Below are 22,566 nucleotides of genomic sequence, written 5' to 3'. Positions count from 1 at the left end.
TTAGACAAGCTGATGAATTCACTTCCCTTTACCCCTAGTACATTCCCTATTAGATAAAATTGACTGTCTTTTTTTTCCCAATAAAATCACTGTACTTCAGTGAAAGCAAAGCTATTATTTTAAAATGTGCTATGTTGTATCATTGGGTAACTGTGTGACGCTGAGCAGTTCCTTTAGCCTTTCAGAGACTATTATCATCAAATATTAAATCTTGAGACTATTAACCTCAAAAAGACACTAAACATATTTCTTAAAATATTATGTAGATGAAAATTCTTTAACCAACTGTAGTGACTAAGTATATGTATGCATTCTTAGTAATGTATTACTTTAGATGAGAAGAAGTAAATATTTCCTCATAATTTTACATTATGTGGTCTGACTCACACAAGAATGAGTTTCCAATAAGTAGATGTGCTTATGTAAAGACCGTTTTTAAAAAGAAGTTCTTGAAAACTTGAAGATGGATTAATGCATGTATAAAGGGCTGTGCTAGGCAAACCTCAGTTCCCTCCTATTTTAAATTCTGTCAAATGAATCTTGCTCAATATTTCTATCTCAGATATTATGACTGACAGATGAAGTGACATAAATAGGTATCATATGCAGGGGTCCCCAAATTCTACCAGTTCAAAGAGGTATCTTTCACAAACTTCCCAATATTGCTGTTCCCCTGACTCCCCCACTCCAAATACAGATCAGAGAAACAGCAGTCTCTGTTATAGACTATATTAGAGACAAGCACTGGTGTATGGTCTTCAGAAGGATGCTGACAAAACACTTTCACTTACCTAAGATGAAATGGAAAGTGTGGAGCTATCCCATAATCTATAGTCATTAATGCTTGGGAAGAATTTTATTGTTATTCCACATCTCCAAAGAAAACAGAGCAATCCCTGAGAAGATAAGTCATAACGAATTTACTTCTAAATAAGACAGAAGTGGATTCAGGGTGTCTGTAGCTGAGTTGTCTTCAAGGAGGTGAGACAGGTCTGGATGCTATATCTTAATCTAAGTCTTAGGCAACTAGAAGAGCATTTGGAGCAGTCAGGAATCTGAAAGGAGAAAAAGAGTAGACTGAAAAGAAATGCTGAAAACAAAATCTTCTGCTTCACAGTTTTGCAAAGGATTCAGCCTCACTGGAGCTATAAAACTGGAGAATGTTTTAGGAAGTACCACCAATAATAGTGATTTTTGTATGATTTGGGACCTGTAAAGACTCTGAAGTAGTGGGAATATTGCATCATTTTATCAAAAATTTCATCAGGGAAGATTTAGGGTTTTCTTCCTTTCATCTGACTTTCCCTTGATTCAAAGTGTAGGTGACTTTTTACTTGCTTCTCACAGATGTAACATATATACATATATAATCATTATATAACTAAATCAAACATCTTGTACAGTAGTGATATAATGAATTTGCCATAATAGTAGTAATATTTTAAAATATATTTTAAGGAATTATACATGGGATAGCTCTTGTTCACAAAAAGAATATATATCCAGCAAGAAATGTGGAATTTCATTAGTGGTTTATATTACTACTTTCTAGTCATAGATTAAGAAGGACCATTCTAAACTATAAGCTTTAAAAACCTGAAGTTCAAATCAATGGACGCTGTCCAGCGACATTATGGACTATTGAAAATGTGTTAGCCATATTGAGTACAATGTACACTACTTGTGTTTGTGGGTGATAGGTGCACTAAAAGTCTTATACTTCACTACTATACAATTTATCAATGTAACCAAAAACCATTTGTATCCTAAAAGCTATTGAAATAAAAGAATATATTAATTTTAAAAAATTAAATATATATCTTAGCCTAGGATATAGAAAAGATATTTTCCAATTCTATCTTTCACTAAATAACTTTATAATTGTAAGTAAATTACATGCCCTCCCAGGTGCTCTGTGTTTCCTGAAAAAAGAGTCGAATTCCCTCTCCCAAACGCATTCTCCAGTTTTTGAAAAACATGATCCAAAACGAATAAGTCAGTTCAAAGATAAGAATAATTACAAAAGATTATATTGAAATTAATATATATCCAAATAAAAGGGTAAAACACCTGGTTTTAGTAAAGTCAGGCAGCAGTTACTCTTCGGAGTTAGGTGTCGGAACAACAGTAGGTAAAATGGGCACAGAATATTCAAAGATTAATTTAAAACATTATGGAGGATAATTGACTGTCTCTGGTCTCTGTTCTGACTCAATCCCTGTCCTTGGCCTTAAAATATCAGCACCTACCCAGGAAAACAAACTTCACCGGGAGCCATGGGATGACGGAGAAAGATAGAGAACCCATGTTTTTCCAGACCTCAGTCTTCACCCTTTACACTCAAGTATCAGTATACTAAGGACACTGATATAAGAAAAGCCATCACAATTATTACAAGCTAATTAGGAATTTGACGTCACTGGGCTATAGTGACCAAGAGACCCAGAGGAGAGTTGCAATAGCAGAAATCACCTTAATCAGGGATAATTATGTGAGACAATTTGTTTGCCCACAAGAATGAAGTGCATCACCTTGAGGATTTCGCAAATGGAAGAAGCAGCAGGCCTAATGGAAATGCTTTGTTCTATAACAGATGTAACACTTTTTTTTAAAGCAATGAGTAATTTTGTTAGCTAATTCTTTTTTTTTTAAATTATACTTTAAGTTCTAGGGTACATGTGCATAACGTGCAGGTTTGTTACATATGTATACTTGTGCCATATTAGTGTGCTGCACCCATCAACTCGTCAGCACCCATCCACTCGTCATTTACATCAGGTATAACTCCCAATGCAATCCCGCCCTCCCCCTTCACCCCTCCCCGTGATAGGCCCCGGTGTGTGATGTTCCCTTTCCCGAGTCCAAGTGATCTCATTGCTCAGTTTCCACCTATGAGTGAGAACATGCGGTGTTTGGTTTTCTGTTCTTGCGATACTTTGCTAAGAATGATGGTTTCCAGCTGCATCCATGTCCCTACAAAGGACACAAACTCATCCTTTTTTATGGCTGCATAGTATTCCATGGTGTATATGGGCCACATTTTCTGAATCCAGTCTGTCACTGATGGACATTTGGGTTGATTCCAAGTCTTTGCTATTGTGAAGAGTGCCGCAATAAACATACGAGTGCATGTGTTTTTATAGCAGCATGATTTATAATCCTTTGGGTATATACCCAGTAATGGGATGGCTGGGTCATATGGTACTTCTAGTTCTAGATCCTTGAGGAATCGCCATACTGTTTTACATAGTGGTTGAACCAGTTTACAATCCCACCAACAGTGTAAAAGTGTTCCTATTTCTCCACATCCTCTCCACCACTTGTTGTTTCCTGATTTTTTAATGATTACCATTCTAACTGGTGTGAGATGGTATCTCATTGTGGTTTTGATTTGCATTTCTCTGATGGCCGGTGATGATGAGCATTTTTTCGTGTGTCTGTTGGCTGTATGAATGTCTTCTTTTGAGAAATGTCTGTTCATATCCTTTGCCCACTTTTTGATGGGGTTGTTTTTTTCTTGTAAATTTGTTTGAGTTCTTTGTAGATTCTGGATATTAGCCCTTTGTCAGACGAGTAGATTGCAAAGATTTCTCCCATTCTGTAGGTTGCCTGTTCACTCTGATGGTAGTTTCTTTTGCTGTGCAGAAGCTCTTTAGTTTAATTAGATCCCATTTGTCAATTTTGGCTTTTGTTGCCGTTGCTTTTGGTGTTTTAGACACGAAGTTCTTGCCCATGCCTATGTCCTGAATGGTACTACCTAAGTTTTCTTCTAGGGTTTTTATGGTATTGGGTCTAAGATTTAAGTCTCTAATCCATCTTGAATTAATTTTTATATAAAGAGTAAGGAAAGGATCCAGTTTCAGCTTTCTACTTATGGCTAGCCAATTTTCCCAGCACCATTTATTAAATAGGGAATCCTTTCCCCATTTCTTTTTTCTCAGGTTTCATAGATCAGATGGCTGTAGATGTATGGTATTATTTCTGAGGACTCTGTTCTATTCCATTGGTCTATATCTCTGTTTTGGTACCAGTACCATGCTGTTTTGGTTACTGTAGCCTTGTAGTATAGTTTGAAGTCAGGTAGTGTGATGCCTCCAGCTTGGTTCTTTTGACTTAGGATTGTCTTGGCAATGCGGGCTCTTTTTTGGTTCCATATGAACTTTAAAGCAGTTTTTTCCAATTCTGTGAAGAAAGTCATTGGTAGCTTGATGGGGATGGCATTGAATCTATAAATCACCTTGGGCAGTATGGCCATTTTCACGATATTGATTCTTCCTATCCATGAGCATGGTATGTTCTTCCATTTGTTTGTGTCCTCTTTGATTTCACTGAGCAGTGGTTTGTACTTCTCCTTGAAGAGGTCTTTCACATCCCTTGTAAGTTGGATTCCTAGGTATTTTATTCTCTTTGAAGCAATTGTGAATGGAAGTTCATTCCTGATTTGGCTCTCTGTTTGTCTGTTACTGGTGTATAAGAATGCTTGTGATTTTTGCACATTGATTTTGTGTCCTGAGACTTTGCTGAAGTTGCTTATCAGCTTAAGGAGATTTTGGGCTGAAACAATGGGGTTTTCTAAATATACAATCATGTCATCTGCAAACAGGGACAATTTGACTTCTTCTTTTCCTAACTGAATACCCTTTATTTCTTTCTCTTGCCTGATTGCCCTAGCCAGAACTTCCAACACTATGTTGACTAGGAGTGGTGAGAGAGGGCATCCCTGTCTTGTGCCAGTTTTCAAAGGGAATTTTTCCAGTTTTTGCCCATTCAGTATGATATTAGCTGTGAGTTTGTCATAAATAGCTCTTACTAATTTGAGATACGTTCCATCAATACCAAATTTATTGAGCGTTTTTAGCATGAAGGGCTGTTGAATTTTGTCAAAGGCCTTTTCTGCATCCATTGAGATAATCATGTGGTTTTTGTCTTTGGTTCTGTTTATATGCTGGATTATGTTTATTGATTTGCATATGTTGAACCAGCCTTGCATCCCAGGGATGAAGCCCACTTGATCATGGTGGATAAGCTTTTTGATGTGCTGCTGGATCCGGTTTGCTAGCATTTTATTGGGGATTTTTGCATGGATGTTCATCAGGGATATTGGTCTAAAATTCTCTTTTTTTGTTGTGTCTCTGCCAGGCTTTGGTATCAGGATGATGTTTGCCTCATCAAATGAGTTAGGGAGGATTCCCTCTTTTTCTATTGATTGGAATAGTTTCAGAAGGAATGGTACCAGCTCCTCCTTGTACCTCTGGTAGAATTCAGCTGTGAATCCATCTGGTCTGGACTTTTTCTGGTTGGTAGGCTATTAATTATTGCCTCAATTTCAGAGCCTGCTATTGGTCTATTCAGGGATTCAGCTTCTTCCTGGTTTAGTCTTGGGAGACTGTAAGTGTCCAGGAAATTATCCATTTCTTCTAGATTTTCTAGTTGATTTGCGTAGAGGTGTTTATAGTATTCTCTGATGGTAGTTTGTATTTCTGTGGGGTTGGTGGTGATATCCCCTTTATCATTTTTTATTGCATCTATTTGATTCTTCTCTCTTTTCTTCTTTATTAGTGTTGCTAGCGGTCTGTCAATTTTGTTGATCTTTTCAAAAAACCAACTCCTGGATTCATTGATTTTTTGGAGGGTTTTTGTGTCTCTATCTCCTTCAGTTCTGCTCTGATCTAACTTATGTCTCTCCTTCTGGGGGCTTTTGAATGTGTTTGCTCTTGCTTCTCTAGTTCTTTTAATTGTGATGTTAGAGTGTCAATTTTAGATCTTTCCAGCTTTCTCTTGTGGGCATTTAGTGCTATAAATTTCCCTCTACACACTGCTTTAAATGTGTCCCAGAGATTCTGGTATGTTGTATCTTTGTTCTCATTGGTCTCAAAGAACTTCTTTATTTCTGCCTTATTTTGTTATGTACCCAGTAGTCATTCAGGAGCAGGTTATTCAGTTTCCATGTAGTTGAGCAGTTTTGACTGAGTTTCTTACTCCTGAGTTCTAGTTTGATTGCACTGTGGTCTGAGAGACAGTTTGTTATAATTTCTGTTCTTGTACATTTGCTGAGGAGTGCTTTACTTCCAATTATGTGGTCAATTTTGGAATAAGTGTGATGTGATGCTGAGAAGAATGTATATTCTGTTGATTTGGGGTGGAGAGTTGTGTAGATGTCTATTAGGTCTGCTTGCTGCAGAGGTGAGTTCAATTCCTAGATTTCCTTGTTAATTTTCTGTCTCGTTGATCTGTCTAATGTTGACAGTGGGGTGTTGAAATATCCCATTATTATTGTATGGGAGTCTATGTCTCTTTGTAAGTCTCTAAGGAGTTGTTTTATGAATCTAGGTGCTCCTTTATTGGGTGCATATATATTTAGGATAGTTAGCTCTTCCTGTTGAATTGATCCCTTTACCATTATGTAATGGCCTTCTTTGTCTCTTTTGATCTTTGATGGTTTAAAGTCTGTTTTATCAGAGACTAGCATTGCAACCCCTGCTTTTATTTGTTCTCCATTTGCTTGATAGATCTTCCTCCATCCCTTTATTTTGAGCCTATGTATGTCTCTGCATGTGAGATGGGTCTCCTGAATACAGCAGACTGATGGGTCTTGACTCTTGATCCAGTTTGCCAGTCTGTGTCTTTTAATTGTACCATTTAGGCCATTTACATTTAAGGTTAGTATTGTTATGTGTGAACTTGATCCTGTCATTATGATATTAACTGGTTATTTTGCTCGTTACTTGATGCAGTTTCTTCCTAGCCTCGATGGTCTTTACATTTTGACATGTTTTTGCAATGGCTGGTACCGGTTGTTCCTTTCCATGTTTAGTGCTTCCTTCAGGGTCTCTTGTAAGGCAGGCCTGGTGGTGACAAAATCTCTAAGCATTTGCTTATCTGTAAAGGATTTTATTCCTCCTTCACTTATGAAACTTAGTTTGGCTGAATATGAAATTCTGAGTTTAAAATTCTTTTCTTTAAGAATGTTGAATATTGGCCCCCACTCTCTTCTGGCTTGTAGAGTTTCTGCCGAGAGATCTGCTGTTAGTCCGATGGGCTTCCCTTTGTGGGTAACCCGACCTTTCTCTCTGGCTGCCCTTAAGATTTTTTCCTTCATTTCAACTGTGGTGAATCTGGCAATTATGTGTCTTGGAGTTGCTCTTCTGGAGGAGTATCTTTGTGGCGTTCTCTGTATTTCCTGAATTTGAATGTTGGCCTGCCCTACTAGGTTGGGGAAGTTCTCCTGGATAATATCCTGAACAGTGTTTTCCAACTTGGTTCCATTTTCTCCCTCACTTTCAGGCACCCCACTCAGACGTAGGTTTGATCTTTTTACATAATCCCATACTTCTTGCAGGTTTTGTTCATTTCTTTTTCTTCTTTTTTCTTTAGACTTCTCTTCTCACTTCATTACATTCATTTGATCCTCAATCGCTGATGCTCTTTCTTCCAGTTGATCGAGTCGGTTACTGAAGCTTGTGCATTTGTCACATATTTCCCGTGTCATGGTTTTCATCTCTGTCGGTTCGTTTATGGCCTTCACTGCATTAGTTATTCTGGTTATCAATTCTTCCACTCTTTTTTCAAGATTTTTAGTTTCTTTCCCCTGGGTACGTAATTCCTCCTTTAGCTCTGAGAGGTTTGATGGACTGAAGCCTTCTTCTCTCATCTCGTCAAAGTCATTCTCCATCCAGCTTTGATCCGTTGCTGGCGATGAGCTGCATTCCTTTGGAGGGGGAGATGCACTCTTATTTTTTGAATTTCCAGCGTTTCTGCCCTGCTTTTTCCCCATCTTTGTGGTTTTATCTGCTTCTAGTCGTTGATTATGGTGACGTACTGATGGGGTTTTGGTGTGGGTGTCCTTCCTGTGTGTTAATTTTCCTTCTAACAGTCAGGACCCTCAGCTGTAGGTCTGTTGGAGGTTGCTTGAGGTCCACTCCAGACCCTGTTTGTCTGGGTGTCAGCAGCAGAGGCTGCAGAAGATAGAATACTGCTGAACAGCGAGTGTACCTGTCTGATTCTTGCTTTGGAAGCTTTCTCTCAGGGGTGTACTCCACCGTGTGAGGTGTGGGGTGTCGGTCTGCCCCTAGTGGAGGATATCTCCTAGTTAGGCTACTCAGGGGTCAGGGACCCACTTGAGCAGGCAGTCTGTCGGTTCTCAGATCTCAACCTCCATGTGGGGAGATCCACTGTTCTCTTCAAAGCTGTCAGACAGAGTCATTTGCGTCTGCAGAGGTTTCTGCTGCCTTTTGTTGTTGTTGTTTAGCTGTGCCCTGTCCCCAGAGGTGGAGTCTACAGAGACTGGCAGGCCTCCTTGAGCTGCTGTGAGCTCCACCCAGTTCGATCTTCTCAGGGCTTTGTTTACCTACTTAAGCCTCAGCAATGGCGGGCACCCCTCCCCCAGCCTCGCTGCTGCTTTGCAGTTAGATTGCAGACTGCTGTGCTAGCAACGAGGAAGGCTCTGTGGGCATGGGACCCTCCCGGCCAGGTGTGGGATATAATCTCCAGGTGTGCCCATTTGCTTAAAGCGCAATATTGGGGTGGGAGTTATCCGATTTTCCAAGTGGTTGTGTGTCTCAGTTCCCCTGGCTAGGAAAAGGGATTTCCTTCCCCCTTGCGCTTCCCAGGTGAGGCGATGCCTCGCCCTGCTTCAGCTCTCGCTGGTCGGGCTGCAACAGCTGACCAGCACCAATTGTCCAGCACTTCCTAGTGAGATAAACCCAGTACCTCAGTTGAAAATGCAGAAATCACCTGTCTTCTGTGTGGCTTGTGCTGGGAGCTGGAGACTGGAGCTGTTCCTATTCGGCCATCTTGCTCCGCCCCCTAGCTAATTCTTTATGCTTCCGAAGAGCTTTAGAAAAGCACTATTGGCTGCATAGTATTCCATGGCGTATATGTGCCACATTTTCTTAATCCAGTCTGTCACAGATGGACATTTGGGTTGATTCCAAGTCTTTGCTATTGTGAAGAGTGCCGCAATAAACATACGTGTGCATGTGTCTTTATAGCAGCATGATTTATGATCCTTTGGGTATATAACCAGTAATGGGATGGCTGGGTCATATGGTACATCTAGTTCTAGATCCTTGAGGAATTGCCATACTGTTTTCCATAATGGTTGAACTAGTTTACAATCCCACCAACAGTGTAAAAGTGTTCCTATTTCTCCACATCCTCTCCAGCACCTGTTGTTTCCTGACTTTTTAATGATTGCCATTCTAACTGGTGTGAGATGGTATCTCATTGTGGTTTTGATTTGCATTTCTCTGATGGCCAGGGATGATGAGCATTTTTTCATGTGTCTGTTGGCTGTATGAATGCCTTCTTTTGAGAAATGTCTGTTCATATCATTTGCCCACTTTTTGATGGAGTTGTTTGTTTTTTTCTTGTAAAATTGTTTGAATTCTTTGTAGGTTCTGGATATTAGCCCTTTGTCAGATGAGTAGATTGCCAAAATTTTCTCCCATTCTGTAGGTTGCCTGTCCACCCTGATGGTAGTTTCTTTTGCTGTGCAGAAGCTCTTTAGTTTAATGAGATCCCATTTGTCAATTTTGGCTTTTGCTGCCATTGCTTTTGGTGTTTTAGACATGAAGTCCTTGCCCATGCCTATGTCCTGAATGGTATTACCTAGGTTTCTTCTAGGGTTTTTATGGTATTAGGTCTAACATTTAAGTCTCTAATCCATCTTGAATTAATTTTCGTATAAGGAGTAAGGACAGGATCCAGTTTCAGCTTTCTACTTATGGCTAGCCAATTTTCCCAGCACCATTTATTAAATAGGGAATCCTTTCCCCAATTCTTGTTTCTCTCAGGTTTGTCAAAGATCAGATGGCTGTAGATGTGTGGTATTATTTCTGAGGACTCTGTTCTGTTCCATTGGTCTATATCTCTGTTGTGGTACCAGTACCATGCTGTTTTGGTTACTGTAGCCTTGTAGTATAGTTTGAAGTCAGGTAGCGTGATGCCTCCAGCTTTGAGTTTGTGTCCTTTGTAGGGACATGGATGCAGCTGGAAATCATCATTTTCAGCAAACTATCACAAGAACAGAAAACCAAACACCGCATGTTCTCACTCATAGGTGGGAACTGAACAATGAGATCACTTGGACTCGGGAAGGGGAACATCACACACCAGGGCATATCATGGGGAGGGGTAGGGGGGAGGGATTGCATTGGGAGTTATACCTGATGTAAATGACGAGTTGATGGGTGCTGACGAGTTGATGGGTGCAGCACACCAACATGGCACAATTATACATATGTAACAAACCTGCACGTTGTGCACATGTACCCTAGAACTTAAAGTATAATAATAATAATAATAAAAAGAAAAAAATTACCTTCATAGCAATAAAAAAAAGAAAAGAAAAGCACTATTGGGAGTGTCAAAAAATGATGGGGATTCATCATGTGACTGTGCATATTACATGGCAAACACCTTGGCATTTTGACAGCTTCACAAGAGCCATATGCTTGGTTTCTAGGGCAAGGATTCTAGAGTAAAAAGTGAAAGCTGTTTTATTAATACAATAGAAATGCTGTATCCTACAGAATAGATTCTAGTAAAGAGACTCCAAATAATTTTCCAAAAATTTGTATTTCTGAGTTCAAATAAAGAATCTGAGCACTAATGGGACCCTAGATTCATAATACAAAGCTCTGGTACCATACAATCTAGATGTGTCATGATAAAAGGTCCCCTGTGCACCCCCTTTACAGAGAGCCACTTCCCCCTCCTCAAACACCGGGAAACCATTAATCTGTTTTCTTTCGCTACAGATTTGCCTTTTCCAGAACATGATACCAATGAAATTGTACAATGTGTAGCCTTTTCAACTGTCTTCTTTCATTTAGCAATATACATTTAAGATTCATTCTTCTTGTTGCATGGATTAATAGCTCATTCTTTTTTATCATGGAATAGTAGCCCATTGTATTATCTACCACAGTTGGAGTATCCGTTTGTATATTGAAGGACTTCTTGGTTGCTTTCTCTCTCTTTTCGGAGATTATCAATAAAACTGCTATAAACATTTGTTTGTAGGTTTTTATGTTTATGTTATTTTTCAGGTCAGGTGGAAGATATGATTGGATAAGAAGATATGTTTGATTCTATCTATTTTAAACTCTGAAATTAGGTGCAAACAGATAAGGATTGGTATGTCTTCATGACTGATTAAGCCCCTTATCACATGACATGCTTCTCTTTACTTTTGATTATATTTTTTCTTCTGAAATCTACAGAGTCAGGTATTGATATGACTGCTTTAGCTCCTTTATAATTACTATTTGCATTGTATTGTATATCTTTGTTCATCTTTTTATGTTTAAGTAGTCTGTGTCTTCATATTTAAAGTGGATTCAAGGTAGGCAGCAAATAGTTGGCTCTTGCTTGTATTGTTCATTCTAGCAATGTCTGCCTTTTAGTGGACTTCTTATACTGTTTACATATAATGTGAATGATATGTTCAGTTTATATCTACTACCTTGCTATTTTTTTTTTTAATTTGGGACTTCCTTTACTTTCCATTTTTGTAGTAGAATTCTATCAACCATGATATGCCTTACTTTTGTTTGACTTGAAAAGTCTTCACTTCACTTTCATTTTGAAGGATATTTTTCATACTTAAATGATTGTGTTGACTGTGTTGTTTTCGTTCTGTTTTTTAACAATTCTAATCATGTTTTATAATAGTAAGTATTCAGTTATTTGAATTCTGGTTTTTCAGAATGTGGTTGTTCTTTTATCCACGGCTACTGTAAGATATTTTCTGTATGACAAGTTTCCCGTATGAATTGTGGTATGTCTTCTTGTGATTTTCTTTTGATTTATCTTGCTTGAGGTTGGTAGAACTTCTGGACTTTTTAAATTATAACTTTCAATCAAATTCAGAACATTTTGGTCCCCATTTTTAAATATATTTTTTCTATATGTTCCTTTTATCCTTTCCTCTGGAATTCCAATTACATATGTGTTAGGCCACATGGCATTCTCTTACATATTACTGTGACTCTGTTCAATTTTTTCTTTCATATCTTTGTCTCTGTACTTCGATTTAGAGATTTTCTATTGCTGTGTCTTCTAGTTTACTGATAATTTCCTTTGTGGTGTCTAACATTTTTCACCTCACGAAATTTTGATGTTGTTAATATATTCCATTCCTCTCTTCATTCTGTTTATATTTTTATTTATGTACTTGAGCATATTTATGACAACTCTCTTCAAGTTATTATATTCTAATTTCCACATCTTGATAATTTCTGAGCTTATCTGAATCAGTTTCCAATTCTACTCATTATGATGTATATTTTTATGCTTCATCACATTTATTGATGGTGGAAACTAAAAATATTTCTGAGTGCTGGATTCTTTCTTTTTTTATTCAAAAGTAGTAGTCTTTGTTCAGTCAGCAAAATTACTTATGGGCTAGGCTAATTATGTCATTTTATTTTAAAATATTTTAGGATGAGTTTAGAGTAGGCTTCTCTAAGCTACTTTAGCCTTGGTATTAAGGAATTATCTGATATTTAAGGAATTGCCTAGGATCGACTGAGGTCTTAGGTGTTTTTATTTTATTTATTTATTTATTTATTTAGATGGAGTTTTCACTCGTGTTGCCCAGGCTGGAGTGCAATGGTGCTATCTCGACTCACCACAACCTCTGTCTCCCAGGTTCAACTCATTCTCCTGCCTCAGCCTCCCCAAGTAGTTGGGATTACAGGCATTCGCCACCAACCCCGGCTAATTTTGTATTTTTAGTAGAGATGGGCTTTCTCCATGTTGGTCATGCTGGTCTCGAACTCCAGACCTGAGGTGATCCACCCACCTCAGCCTCCCAAAGTCCTGGGATTACAGACATGAGCCACCACGCCTGGCCAGTGTTGGAAATTTTAAAAACTCACGCAGTTATAGAGTTTCTATATTCCATTGTAAGGATATAGAATTTTTAACTCATGCAGTTCAGCTTATAGCTCTACAAAATTTTTCCTAGATTTTAGGAGCTTTAGCCTTTGTGTACTCATGTTACTATTCAATAACAACTCAAGTGGGCCCCATAGAAATGTCTGGAGTGTTTTTTCTGTGTAATTTTTCTGTTTTGTGGTTGTTGTTGTTGTTGTCCTGGATGTAGATTTTGGCCATCATCAAGCTTCTGAACTCCATTTTCTGTATTCTCACTCATCAAGTCAGTTGTGCCCTGCTTTGAATTACCTGTGCTGCCCTGAAATGTAGAAAGTACCTCCGCGGAGGAAACTGGGTTGATCATAATATTAATCTTATGTTTTATTCTCTCAAGGATCTTAGTCTTGTGTTGCATGTAGACCAGTGCTTAAACACAATGTAGTGATATATTTTATCCAGTTTTCTTGTTGCATAATTATGAAGGGAAATTAAATACAGTAGTACCTCATGGCTGGAAGTGGAAGTTCATACTGTCTTTTTTTTTTAAATAAAAAAAATCATGAATACTGTTTACTTCTCTTTTTAAATGATTTATAATTCATTTACCATGAAATTTACCCTTTTAAAGTGTACAGTTCGGTAAATTTTATCATATTAACAAGGTTATGCAGCTATCACTGCTGTCTAACTCTAAAACATTTTCCACAACCCCAAAAGAAACCCTGTAACCACTAGCATTTACTTCCCATTTTCCCTAAATGCTGCCCTTGGATACCATTAAACTATTTTCTGACACTTTGGAATTGTCTATTCTGGACATTTCTAATAAGTGATATGACATAATAATATGTCTGGCTTCCTTAACTTGGCATATTGTTTTTAAGTTTCATCCATGTTATGGCATGTATCAATACCATATTCCCTCTTACAGCTATGTAATATTCCATTGAAGGATATAGAAATTTTGTTTATTCATTCATCAGTTGATGGGAATTTGCGTTGTTTCCAGTTTTGATTGTTGATAGTACTGCTGCTATGAATACTTGTGTACAAGCTTTTGGATAAACATCTTATTTCTCTGAAATGAAATAGAAACCTATGAACTCTGACTAGAATTGGAATTTCTGGGGCATATGTTTCACTTTTTGGGGAACTACCCAGCAGATTTCCAGAGTGGCTACACCAATTTACATTCTTACAAGCAACAGATGCGAAATTTAATTTCTTGACAATTTTGACAGCATTTGTTATCTTCCATTTTTTAAATTACTTACAGCTATCCTAATGGTTGTGAATTGGTATATCATTGTAGTTTAAATTTCCATTTTATTAACAACTAATGGTGTTGCGCAATATTATGTGGTTAAGTTTATGTGCATATCTTGTTTGGAGAAAAGTCTATTCAAATCCATTGCCCATTTTTAAGTGGGTTTTTAGTCTTTAGTTGTTATTTTTGAGAGCTCTTTATATATTCTGGATACAAGACCCATGTCAGACATAAATTCACAATCTTTTTTTCATTTGGTGAGTTTTCTTTGAACTTTCTAGATTGTGTCATTTAAACCTCAACAGTTTTTAATTTTGATAAAATTAATTATCTATTTTTCTTTGGTTACTTGTGTTTTAGGTGTCAAATCAGAGAATTATTGCCTAATCCAAGGTCACAAAGATTTACATATGTTTTGGTATGTTGTGTTTTCATTTTCATCTTAAAGCATTTTACAATTTCCCTTGTAATTCTTTCTTTGGTCCAATGGATATTAGGAATATGTTGTTGAACTTCCACTATTTGTTAATTTTTCAAGTTTCACTGTGTTACTGATCTCTAATTTCATTCCATTGTAATCAGAAAATATAGTTGGCATGATTTTAATCCTTTTAAATTTAGTGAGACTTGGTTTAGGGCCTAATATATGGTCTATCCTGGAGAATGTTCTATGTGCACTTGAGGAAACTATGTATTCTACTGTTGCTTGGTGGAGTGTTCTATAAACACATTGTCTATATGGCTTACAGAGTTTTTCAAGTCTTTTATTTCCTTGCTGATCTTCTATCTTAGTGCTCTACTTAAAATTAAAAGTATTAACATTTTTGTCCATTATTGTCAGTCTATTTCTCCCTTGAATTATGTAAGTTTTTTCTTTACATATTTCAGGACTCTGTTGGCATTTAATGAAATAATAACATACACACATGTGTACCAAATTGTTTAATCTTCTTGATGGGTTTATGCTTGTATCATCACACAATGTTCTTTCTCTTTCTCTATTAAGACTTTTTGTTATAAAGTCCATTGTATCTGATGTTGATATATCCACTCCAACTCTCTTTTGCTTACTGTTGGCATAGTTTCTCTTTTTTCAAGAATCTTCTGTCAACCTATTTGTATGTTTGAATCAAAAGTGAGTTTTTTTACAGGCATCACATAGATAAGTCGTGTTTTCAATCAATGCTGCTTATATCTGCCTTTTAATTGAAGTATTTAATCTATTTATATTTAGTCATTAATAACAAGGTAGGGCGTCTGCTACTCTGTTAATTTTTTCTATATGTCTTGTACCTTTTGTTTCTCTATTTCTTATTATATTCTTCCTTCATGTTAAACATATATTTGCTAGCATATTGGTTTAATTCTCTTGTATTAGTGGTTTCCATGGAGCTTACAATTATCACCTTAACTTATAACAATCAAATTTGGATTAATATCTATTTAATTTCAATAATATTTTTAAAACTTTGCTTCTGATATGTAGTTATGTTTTTCCCTCTTCTCCTGGCTGCTATTGTCATGCAAATTGCATCTTTATATATTTTGAGCTGAACAACAAGTGGGTTTGTAGGTGTTTCTTTGTGAAGTTATCTTCCAAATCAGATAAGAGAAAAAAGTATTACAAATAAAATATATATTTATGTATTTTACATTGACATATGCCTTTACCTTTATTAGTCCTCTTTATTTCTTCATACGTATTCAAGTTACTGTCTAGGACTTTTATTTCAACCTAACGGGCTCTTTTTAGTATTTACTGTTAAGAACCAAACTACTTTTCTTTAATAAATGTTCCCTGGGTTGCTGTAAGCCTTTCTTTAATCTCCAGAGTTTGGAAACTGTGGCTCTGTAAATTTTTGTCAATTTTTCATTTCTTTATGGGAGACGGATTTTGATTTAGCTCCTTGCTTTATCATTTTGGTGGCATAACACTCTGTTTTGTAGGGTGTTTTTTCTTTTACCATTTTTACTGGATATATATTCAGTAGAAAATAAATCATTCTACCAAAAACACACATGCACTTGTATGTTCATCACTGCACTATTCACAATAGCAAAGACATGGAATCAACCCAGGTGTCCATCAATGGTATAATAGATTGGGTTTTTTAAAATGGTAAATATACACTATGGAATACTACACAGCTATAAAAAAGAGTGAAATCATTATTTGCAGGAACATGGATAGAGCTGGAGGCCATAATCCTAAGCAAATTAACTCAGAAACAGAAAACCAAGTGTTGCGTATTCTTACTTGTAAGTAGGAGTTAAACATTGAGCTCATATAAATATAAATATGGTAACAATAGACACTGTGGACTACTAGAGGGTGAAAAGGGAGCTTGGTTTAAAAACCACCTATCAGGTACTATGCTTACTACCTGTGAGATCCATACTCAGTATTTGAGTTTTGGGGTATGGATCTCATCACATGTGTGAGCATCACACAAGATTCCCCTGTAACAAATCTACACATATATCCCCTGTATCTAAAATAAAAATTGAAAAGAAAAAAAAGTCTCCAGGGATTTTCATGATCAGATAAATTTGACAACCCCTCAACTAGTTGACCTCTAAAGTCCTTTCGAATTAGATGTGCTGAGAACCTCACCTCCTCACCTCATGTGCTGTGAACTTCACCTCCTTCTACTTTATGTTTACATTTTTGGCTTTTTTGTTAAAATTATTTTTGCCTTCTGAATTGGTATTTCAAATAAGTTGAGCAAATAACAGTGTCATTCCTAGATAGCATTGTGCGTTTATGGCTGATTTAAACTTTGCAGTCATATACACTTTTATATTCCTTATTTATGAAAGTTTTCTTTACAACAATAATTAACTATTTTTAAAGTTTTTTCCACCTATTGAAGCAACTATATATAGTATGTATATATACATACTATATACATATACATACTATATACATACTATATCTACATACTATATATACATATATACATACATAAAACTATATAAATACTATATATAGTTTTTTATTCTGTTAATACAGTGAATTATATTAATTATAATCAAATGTTCATTCAGTTCATCATCAACATTGCATTGCTGTGTAATCTCAAATGGATATTTTATTATTATATTTTCCTGAATTTGTACTGCTCTGTTTTTAAAGGAATTTTGTATTTTTGTTTTTGAGTGAGATTGGCCTATAATTTTTCCTTCTTAGATGACCCTTTCCAAATTTTGAAGTCAGAATTATTCTAGCTCATTATGTGAGTGGAGCAACGTTCTCTCAGAAAGAGGAAACAATGTCAGTCTGTTAGAGATGATACTTTATTAATTTTTTAATTTTAATTTTCAATTTTTGTGGGTAGATAGTAGGTGTTCAGATGATACCCTTGCACTGAGAAAATCAGCAGTTTCTTTTCTCCTTATGACTCGCTTTACCCATTTATATTTCCAGAGTTCATCATGTCCAAAATACATATATATATGCATTATACATATATATGCATTTAGTTTTATGTTACAAAATCAGGAAAGAAAGTATTCAAGATAGACTCCTAGAAATACAATTATCAGCTCATGAATATGGACATAATTTGATAAATACAGCAAATTGCTTTATAAAAGTTGTTCAGTAATATTTGACCAAATAGAACTTCCATGTTTTCAAATTTTTAGTCTTATTTAGTAATATCCTTTTGTTTTACTCTTTATTAATCTAATAGGGGTTCATTTTTATTATCTATTAGATTGATTTTTTTGCTACTTTTGTTTTCTATTTATATATCTTTAAAAATATTCTACTCATAATGTTTGACTCACAAAACTTTATAAGTAATAAAATAAGTCCGAGAGAGAGGGTTAAGTTCTAAAAACATATATAATGGGTAAGCAAACAAACATATGCCAATGTTCTCTTGGTGTGAGTCTTGGCTGTGTCTTGATTTTAACCTGTTAAGAGATATTAACACACGTAAAGAAAGACTATATTCAGCACCAATTATGTGAATAAATAACAGAGGGAGTAATTAAGATAATGGATAACAGTGACTATCTCAACATTGTTCAGGTAGATCTTTTTCTATCAGGCTTTCAGAGTCTGGTAACCTCACACATGCCAAGCAAATAACTAAAACTTTTCACTTTAACACAGATTTATCAAACCACTCCCAAGTAATTTGACTTCTGTTCTAATCATGATGCTGTGGTTAATTAACTTCACAATTATATTTTTTATTGTAATTTGACAAATTTCTTCAAATTTCTTGCAATTAACAATTTGGGGTTTCTAGGTCTATGAGTATGGGGTCAAAACTTAAACTGGCACAATTCATTAAGTTAATGTTACTTATCTGATTTTCTGGTAGTTTGCCAGCTAAATGTCCTCTCCTAGCAATGTAATTCTACAACCTTTATAAAGATTAAGCCCTTTTTCATTATACATTTCTGTGATTCTCTGCTTCTTTAATATGCAATTATTTCTACAAGGCCAAAGGCCTTTCTTCATCTCTTTTATGTGTACACATATTCTGAGATAAGTTTTAAGAATTGCTAAAATGCATTGAGTTGCTTTGGACAAAACTGAGCGTTAACACAATGAGATTATTATTAGGTTGGTGCAAACATAATTGTGGTTTTTGCAATTACTTTTAGTTGTGAAAACTGCAATTACTTTTGCATTAACCTACAAATTCAACGTGTGTTTTATTATGTATTCTACTTGCCCTTATTATCTGTTAATAAACATTTTATTGCTATCCTGATAAGCTTAAAAGCTTTTATGGAACAAGGGCCTATGACTTTTACCTCTTTACTTAGATAACTGTCATTGCCCATTATAATTCTATTGATAGAAACCTTTAATCAATGTCACTTTAGTAAAGTAGCACCCAATGAAGTAATTCCACACATGGAAAAGTAAATGCGAAAACAAGATCAGATTGTTACAGGGTGCAATGACCCACATAAGCTAAGACTTAGAGATGGACAATCTAGTTTTTCACTGGCTTCCAACCCCATCATTCAAAATGCCACATTTGTGAAAAACAAGGGTAGAAATCACCTGAATATCAATTGCTCTGTGAAGTGTATCCTTTTTATGGCACTTGCTGCATGTGCTTGCATGTTAAACTTTTGATACACTAACAACTATGGTGAAAGATAGGACAATATTTGCCCTAGGGATTCACGATCTATTTTAAGTAATAAAAAAAAACACATAATCATATCTTTAGTTCAAAAATTATAAGTTTGAATTGGAAGCTATCATAAACAGAATAAACTCTTCAAGCTCGAATTTTATGATGCAGTGATGACAGTGCCAGATGCTGTGGCTGATAAAAGACTGAATCAATCATGTGATGACCTTCTTTCTCTTATTCTCTCTAATGTTTGATGAGCTATTTCTGAAGTTTCAATTAAAGTTTGAGAAAAAGAGAAGCATGTGATATATTTTCTAATTACCAGTGTATATATTTTCTGCAACTGCTTTGAAAATTACACTCCCAAATGAAATTAAATAAACAAAATCACTGGCTATTCAGATACCTTGTAGTCATTGTCAGTTGATGACAGGTTTATTATTAGTGGTGTAATGAGAGTTTGTAAGTGCTATGATATTTCTTCCAGAGAGTGTAAGAGTAGTCTTGTAATTTTAACTATGGACTTGGTTATATTTATTATCCTATCATTGATACTGTAGTATTTTATATGTTTAAATTCTAACATAAATAATAAGTATGACAAAAGACAGATTTGATAAGCATTAATGCCTTATTTGAGAATATAAAATTTTACCTTTATAACATTAAGTTGTTAGCCAGAATAATTATGAATTGTAATTGATGAGGTAAAGCAGCGCTTTTTAGAGTCTTCATATCGCCTTTTATGTCAAAGCAAATTCTGTTTTAACTCAAATAATGCTAAATTATTCTCTATGTTACCCAGAGTGAATCACATGAACTAGCTAATCTTCTTTAATAGAGAGCTGATTTTTAAATGCTGCAAGAGTTTTTTTTTACAGGGTCTCACTCTGGTGCCCAGGCTGGAGTACAGTGGCGCGATCTTGGTTCACTGCAGCCTCGACCTCCTGGGTTTAAGTGATCCTCTTACCTCTGCCTCTCAAAGAGATATTTTTTAATGGTGCCTGTATAAGGGGAAAAACTGCTTATGAGTTTTAATGCATGTAGTTGCAGCTTTAGGGAGGATGATGTGAGACACAGAATGTAGCCGGGCGAGGTGGCGGGCGCCTGTAGTCCCAGCTACTCGGGAGGCTGAGGCAGGAGAATGGCGTGAACCCGGGAGGCGGAGCTTGTAGTGAGCTGAGATCCGGCCACTGCACTCCAGCCTGGGCGACAGAGCGAGACTCCGTCTCAAAAAAAAAAAAAAAAAAAAAAGGAACTGGCATCATAAGATTCTGCACTGTGTTTGCCAACTCCCCGATCACCATATTCAGGCCCTCTAATTCAGTCTACTAAAAGACTATTTGTGATATAAAAACAATAACAATAATCACATATGTTAATTTCAAAGCCCAAAAGTAGGAATTTGTATTACTTCTTTGTAATTGTCTAAAAACCCTGCTTGGAACCCACATGTCGTCCCCTTAGCGTCCTCATGGCTTCCTTTATGTCTTTATTCCTCAGAGTATAAATCATGGGGTTAAGGAGAGGAGTGAAGACAGTAAAAAACACAGAGATAAATTTGTCAATTGGGAAACTTTCAAAGGGCCAAATATAGATGAATATTAATGGGCCAAAGAACAGAAGCACAACAGTAATGTGGGCAGACAGAGTGGAAAGGGCCTTGGACGTCCCATCAGAGGCTTGACGATGCACAGTAGCAAGGATGATAGTGTAAGAAGTGAGCAAAAGGAGGAAACACATAAATGAGAGGAGACCACTGTTGGTGAGCACCAGGATCTCAAAAACACAGGTGTCTAAGCAGGCAAGCTTGATTACTAGGGGGAGGTCACAGAAAAAATTGTCTACCCTGTTGGGTCCACAGAAAGGCAGATTGACTGTGAATGCCAGGTGGCTGGCTGAGTGTGAGATGCCAATGGCCAAGGAAACCCCCACCAGAACAGTGCACACCCTCTGGTTCATAATGGTCATGTAGTGCAGAGGTTTGCATATAGCAATGTATCTATCATAGGCCATGGCAACAAGAAGCACCATCTCACTACCCCAAAAAACATGCAAGAAAAAGATCTGTGACATGCATGCCTGGAAAGTGATGGTCTTGTGTTCATTGAGGAAGTCTGCAATCATCTTGGGAGTGGCACACGTAGCCTGACACACATCAATGAAAGAGAGATTGCTAAGAAGAAAGTACATTGGGGAATGCAAATGAGAGTCTATAATTACTGTGATGATGATAAGGATGTTTCCCAACACAGCAGCTCCATAAAACACAGAGAAGATAAAGAAAAGCAAGACTTGGAGTCACCAAGAGCTAGACAGTCCCAACAAAATGAATTCAGTAACCACTGACTTATGACTCCATCCATTAACTGAATCGGGGCTGCTGAAGTTATCTAGAGGGAAAAAAAGATAATTGAGATGGATTAAGAATAAGCTTTTTACCATTTTGCAAATTAAATAGATGTTTGGATTCTAATCAATATAAAAATAAAAAGGTGAGGCTATAAGACAATGAGTATTCACATGATTGTTAAGAATTAATATTTTCCGTGAGCTCACTTAGATAATTATCTGAATTATTATTTACTTTTGCCTTTATGCTTTGCCAAGATAGATAGATAGATATAGAGAGAGAGAGAGATTTATCTAACAGGTAAACCTATATAGAAAGAGAGAAGTCGAGAGATTTGCCATTGTATTCTAAAATGTTTTGGTAGAAATGTGCAATGCCTTAATAGAACTTTGAAAATCATACACACTGTACTTACACATTCAGATTATTAATAGTTGAAAATGAGGAGTCTAGCACCATTTACAAAATCTTGAAGGGACAGGCAAGTTGGCCAGGTGTAAAGATATGGAAATCAGCCCAGTTGCTTTGATAAATGACATCAATAAAGGAATGGCATGAGGCCATATATTTGAGGTATGTGCGGCAATAAGAATAGATTGAAATTAATTTGTAACAAACTAGTGTGAGCAAGATACTGCATTTGCTTATCTGTATCAAAAAAATGTAAAGTATACAACAGTGAGTTCAATAATTTAGCAATGACAGATATATCTTCCTAGAATCTCAGAAGCATACATCCTTTTTAATCAAAAGTGATTCTTTTAGTATCACAGTTGTACTCTTTACCCTTTCCAATATGATTCCTCTTTTATAGAAGTTAAGTTTAATATTATTTAAAATGATTAGCTACCTGCACTTCAAAGACAGGACTAAATGCAATTTCAGATAGCATAGTAGATTTTCTAACTAAATTTATATTTGAACTACTTACCTTTGCTGATGATTTTACAGCC

At 36.2% G+C, this 22,566-nt stretch overlaps 1 protein-coding gene across 1 annotated transcript; it reads right to left on the bottom strand.

The window, feature by feature from the left end:
- Positions 1-20,688: 20,688 nt before the first annotated feature.
- LOC117071060 (olfactory receptor 4K1-like) lies at positions 20,689-21,705 on the bottom strand. Its single transcript, XM_033190847.1, is given in 1 exon segment — positions 20,689-21,705. A coding segment is annotated over 1 exon segment (1,017 nt).
- Between the last annotated feature and the right edge of the window lie 861 nt (positions 21,706-22,566).

The sequence above is a fragment of the Trachypithecus francoisi genome, unplaced genomic scaffold (assembly GCF_009764315.1).
Source record: "Trachypithecus francoisi isolate TF-2019V2 unplaced genomic scaffold, Tfra_2.0 Lachesis_group3, whole genome shotgun sequence".
NCBI lineage: Eukaryota > Metazoa > Chordata > Mammalia > Primates > Cercopithecidae > Trachypithecus > Trachypithecus francoisi.
The sequence above is the reverse complement of the archived record's forward strand: the minus strand, read 5'-3'. Positions and strand labels throughout refer to the sequence as shown.